This window comes from Orbicella faveolata, unplaced genomic scaffold, assembly GCF_042242905.1.
Source record: "Orbicella faveolata isolate gen_17 unplaced genomic scaffold, um_ofav_v1 contig_48, whole genome shotgun sequence".
Taxonomy (NCBI): Eukaryota; Metazoa; Cnidaria; class Anthozoa; order Scleractinia; family Merulinidae; genus Orbicella; species Orbicella faveolata.
In genome coordinates this window covers 3,538,738-3,544,359 of record NW_028301578.1, presented here as the reverse complement: position 1 = coordinate 3,544,359, position 5,622 = coordinate 3,538,738, and the positions used below count along the sequence as shown (strand labels likewise).

The following is a 5,622-nucleotide window of genomic DNA, read 5'->3' as shown; positions in this document are numbered from 1 at the left end:
CTGAGGAAACGAAACAACAACAAGTTATTTTTGTTGAACATGTTTACCTTGTGAATTACAAGCGTAACTGGCTGATAACATTCACACCCACTATGTCAATAAATCCTCTGAAATAGAAAACAGCACCATTTTTTCGGTGAACTAAACAAAACGAACGGCTTTCATCGGCTTAAAATATCGTATTAGTGGACAAATCGCCCTCCAAAATAAACTTCCTTTCCGCTATTACTATCCGAATAGAAGTCCAGTGTGTAGTTTTCTTGTGTATTTTAATACCGAGAAACGAGAGTTTCAGTCGTAATTCCCCATTTTCGAATAAAGCAGCAACTGAAATGTTCGCAACGCCACATTTTGTTGCGATGACCAAATTTCCAACGTATTTACATTAACAATAGAGAGTATAAGCATAACGTTTATATCAGACGGCAAACGGCAAAGATTACCTCTGATTTTTTATTCTTTTCGTCTAATCCTTAAATAAACCACACAGAAATACAAAAATGTCTCCTACTATTCACCGCAAATACAAATATTTTTACTCTACTGCACAGACAGCTAAAGACGGATTCATTTTTGTCGTTTGACGTAACGTCATGCTTAATCTCACTAATTACGAACTTTACTCTGATTGGATATTACAAATCACTATGTAAATAGTTCACCACTGAACCGAAAACAATACCGTTACATTTCTGAGAAAAAGAAACAAAAAGGCTTTCGCACCTCCTCGTCAAAAATATACTTGAACGAGAGATTTTGAAACTAATGCGCTTTGAACATGCTATACCCGTTTCGTGTACTTCAGCTCGAGGAAACCCTGCCCTTCTATGTCCTTTTATATACAACCAGCCTGAAAAAGGACCCCTTTCGGGCGGAGCTTCCCCCTCCTCCCCCCCCCCCCCCCCCCCGTGTAGTCAGTCCTTTATAGGGAGTATTCTCCACCCCCGAAAATACTGAAGCACTTCAAGTACTTCGTATAAGCAGGACAAGCAAGGGTAATGAGCCATAATTTTTGCACTTAACTACAGCAAAATCACCATAAGATGTGTTATTTAAAAAACTGCCGTAAAAGGATAGCATAAATTTGATTTAGAGGCTATTTCGTAATCGTTGGCAATTACTGCTAAGTGCTCATATTCACAAATGAACTTAGGCACAGCCCAAGATTACGAAGTTCTATTCCCCGAAGAAAGCACCACAGGTTATATCGAGAGTGAAGTTAACAAAGCGTTACAACAATTCACTTTGTGTTTCTGGATGAAGAGTGCTCTTGTCGGGTGGGCAACCATCTTTTCTCACATGACACCTGACGACAAAAGAGATTTGAGGTTGAGGTGTGGTCCGCAAATGTACAAATGTCACCTAACTTTGGTAGAAGACCAAAGGTGAGGCTCATTTTTCGTATGGACAAAAATCATCAGTTTTGATGGTTGCTTAGTGAGGAGGTTTACTCACCAACATACAGTTCTTACAGAACTACCCTCACCCATACGATCACACTAATAGGAACTATAAATCTGTGACTATCCTGTACATGAAACTCTACTTATTTCTAAAATTTAATTTACTTTCGAGCAGTAGTCGAACTTCTCATTGTAAGATAGTCCAACTTCATCTTTTCCTCAGATTGATTTATATGGCTCCTTTAGTGAACAACATGTGACACCATATCTGTGTGAGCTTGGAGAACGTTCAAGGTCTCTGGGATGTACTCGTTGATGGAGCCGTTATGGCTCACGGTGGCGCCTGGAGTCAAGCTCTGAGCGTTCGTCCTGGAAAACTAGTTGTTGGTCAGTCCCAGGGAGTTTACGGCGGAGGATTTACAGTTGGCGAGTCCTTCACAGGAAAAGTGGCATCTTTAAACATATGGAGCACAAAAATGGCCAATCGTGTGATAAAGGAAAAGGCAAAGTCATGCATTCATGATTTAGGGAATGTCGTAGACTGGAGAACATTTCGACATGGCTTTCATGGGAACGCTGAGATCCTTTCACCGCAAACTTGTACTTCTCGCGGTAAGCGAGAATTCCATACAGCAGTGACTGAGAAAAGTGCACGCGTGGTTCAATGATATATATATATCCTATATATAGAGTTCTAAAGCTTTGACGTCACGTTGTCATGGAAGCAGAATTTTCTGTTCTAAACAAACGCGCTCAGCGAGAAAAATGGCGTCGCTTTCAATCGCTTCGTTGATCTCTTTCTTCTTTGAAGAGAAAAAATCCATTGAGCGGGGAGAAAATCATTATAAATCGGATCATATTGAGTCATTCAGTTACCAACAGGGTGTTCTACGCGGAGAGGTCCATGCAAGTATGAAAAAAAAGGTCTACAAAATCACGGTGAGTAGAGCGATCGTTTTTAAACAGTTGCCGAAGTAATATTTGTAGATATTCAGCACGCATCCTCTTGTTTTCTCCTTAAATTTCACAATTCAGCGTTAGTCAGTTTATATTTATTTCAACTTCTACGGCTCCTTGAACCAATTAAAGCGTGTAGGCCTTTTTCGTCGGAAAATCGTAAAGCTACGATCGTCTATCAGAGAAGTTACGTTCACCTAGTTTCCTTATGTTGTACTTCTCATCTGAACCCTTTTAGATATACCTAAATGAGCAATTTGACATAAAATCCACGGAGTGTGAATGTCCAAGGGGTAAATTCAAATGCAGCCACGCGGCTGCACTTTTTATCCACGGCATTCACAACCTCAGCCGCACGGACATCGAGTGCCAATGGAGGAAGAGGAAGTCAAACAGCTCCCTGTCACTGCTGGCAGTCGAAGAAATATTTCCCCTGCCAAAGAAGTATGTCGCGATTTCTAGAACTCCTGATGCATTAGATCGGTCTGCACTCTATGAAGACTTGAAAGAGTGTGCTAGGTTCACTGGTCTGTGCTGGCTTATGAGCCCTGAACCAGCACCCGAAGCCAAACTGCCCATTCCAACAATTGAAGAAATTATTTATTCAGACGAGTTTCTTCAAACCAGAGGGTCCCAACAACAGCTGGATTGCTTGCTGCGTAAAGCCAAGGTCGACGAAAGGGATATCGTCTTAGTCAGTGAAATGACTGTGGGCCAGCGAGACAACCCAACCTGCAATCTTGCAAGAAGAGGAGGACTGACTGCAAGCAATTTTGGCTCTGTTTTGCAGGCAAAAAGAGTCACTCCATCCCTTCTGAAACGACTCCTTGGGGAGTATGATTTGTCCCGAGTTAAGGCAGTACAGTGGGGGGTAAACAATGAAACAGAAGCTCTCAGAGCATTTACAAGGTTAACTGGAAAGACTGTCTTGGAAACTGGAATATGGCTGGATGCTTCCGGAATTATTGCTGCCTCCCCTGATGGCCTAGTGGATGAAGATTCTGTTTAGGAAGCAAAGTGTCCCTACACGGAAAGAAACATGACAATTGAAGAGGCAGTCAACACCTCTCCCAATTTCTGCTTGGAGAAAACTGAAGGTGGCCAATATGCTTTGAAGAAAGAACATGTTTATTGGCATCAAATTCAAGGGGAGATGTACATCTCTCGCCGGAAGTTTTTTTATTTTGTTATCTGGACAGCTAAAGATGTGGTAGTTTTAAAAATAGCAAGGGATGAAACCTGGAGTGAAAACATTCCAAAACTTATGCAGTTTTATTTTGATCACCTCTTCCCAAAGGTTGTTGAGGGACAGTTATAACCTTACATGATTGCCATCTATAATAATAATATAAAGAATTTGGGCTTTATGTATTTCCTTGGGGTAATCCCATTTAAAAAAAGTGCTTGTCGGGCAATTGAAATCGAACCCCTAAAAGAGCACAATCTGAGGAAGTCCTGCAGAGCCAGGGCATTTGGATACTTTGTTGTGCAAACTTATTTTTGAAAGTTCCCCCCCCCCCCCCCCCCCCTTCCCCGGCATTACCTCAAGGTCTGAATCTTTCACTGTCTTAGTGTAGATAATTTAACATTAAAATTTAATTTGTAATATAAACACCTGACCCACTTAAAGTGCACTTATTCATGATTATTCATTGGGTGTCATAGGGGTGGGTGAGGGTGTAAGGGTGCACTCCGTATACACCAGCCAGAAGACTATTTTTAAGTTAGTGTTAACCCTCATTGTGCGGGTGAAGATATACATAATGTAAATCCACTAATGATTGCAGATTTATTTCACTCCAAATAACCAATGTATTTTACCTAGTTAATACTTAATTCCATTTCAACAATAAATATTTATTATTAATCAAATTCATAACCCTCACATCCCTCCTTGATGAGAAGAAACGGTAAATTGACTAGTGATGCACACAATTGAAATATGACGTCTGCATGACAACGCAAATATGAGGGTATAAAACTTAAGATCTTAAAGTCCTTAAGCCTAGCATTTACCCGCTCAACATGAATTCTGCATTTTGCTATGGCTTTTGTTGCCCTTGCTTCACTCTCGGTGAATGCACCATTGTTTAAAAAAGGTGGTATATTTACAGAAACACCATTTGGTATAAGATCCTGTATAACAAAACCCTTGTCTGCCAGGACCATATCTCCAGCAGTTACGTGGTTTAGCAATCCTGATTGCTGCACAATTGCCTTGTCGGATGTCGACCCTGGATAAAGTTTACTTACATAAGTAATAACACCATTTGGGGCTACACCCACAATAACCTTGAAGGAATGCATTCCCCTATAGTTAGAATAGGTAGCATTTGGCTGGTTCATTAGCTCAGGTGTGGCAATCTCAATATTTGTACAGTCTATTACAACTCTACAAGAACCAAATTGACTAAAAGATGATGGGGCAGACAACTTGTTCTTATCCCTACTTGGAATTGATGTCATGAGGTCATTAAATAAAATTGAGTGCAGTACATGAATGAAGGTTATTACAATATTTGCTATTGTGGATACACTGCAATTAAATAACTGTGCAAGGTGAAGGTTTGTATAATTTTGTCTTACTTTCATCAAGGTAATAAATATTTGGTCTTCAAAAGTAATTGATTCAACTTTCCAACCAGCAAAGTAATTGATGGCCTGTTTGAACCTGCATGTATAATTAACAACAATATGAAAAACTTCCTTTGTTGGAAGCCCAGTCTCCATCTTTAAACCATTTTCATCAATTGCTGACACTGTGTAATGTTTTTGCAAGTAGTCATTTTTTTCTTTAAGGTCCATTAGGTCCCTTTCTGCTTGTTGCAGTTCTGCTTCCAGGATAAGTTCTCTTGTTGTTGATGGTCTCTCCAAAATTTCCCCAGTGTCTTCTTGACTCCTTCTTTACTGGCTCGATTTTTTTCTTCTTTTTTGGCTTTCCTTCTTCTGCAGCGGAGAGTTTGTCTTGATTTCTCTTGAAAATTTCAGGACCATTGCTTTTATTTCCATCTCTGAAATGGCAACTGCAGACTCGGGCGTGTTTTCCTGGCTCTCTATCTTGTCTCCTGTAGCGGAAAGAGGATTATTTTAGCTGCATATTTTGAAAAGAAACCACCTTCTTTTAAAATAAAAGAAAATGCAAATACTGTGGGGATTGGTAAACGTATAAAGCTGGATTATTACAAGCAACTACAACCAAACCTGTAGTATCTAATATTAATTTCAAGCGAGTCAAACGTTAATTCTCCTCTTCAAGGAAAGA

At 40.0% G+C, this 5,622-nt stretch overlaps 1 protein-coding gene and 1 pseudogene across 1 annotated transcript; one reads left to right on the top strand and one right to left on the bottom strand.

Moving 5' to 3' along the window:
- The first annotated feature begins 2,094 nt into the window (after positions 1-2,094).
- On the top strand, positions 2,095-3,747 carry LOC149096016 (uncharacterized; annotated as a pseudogene).
- A 383-nt stretch (positions 3,748-4,130) lies between these two features.
- LOC149096015 (uncharacterized) lies at positions 4,131-5,311 on the bottom strand. The gene has a single exon (XM_089281439.1). It carries the CDS (start codon positions 5,163-5,165, stop codon positions 4,224-4,226), a length of 942 nt encoding a protein of 313 aa, XP_089137565.1. The 5' UTR covers positions 5,166-5,311; the 3' UTR covers positions 4,131-4,223.
- Positions 5,312-5,622: the final 311 nt, after the last annotated feature.

Bases quoted from the DNA above. Each gene is read 5' to 3' on its own strand.
- LOC149096015 (XM_089281439.1), bottom strand. From the start codon at position 5,165: ATGGACCTTAAAGAAAAAAATGACTACTTGCAAAAACATTACACAGTG.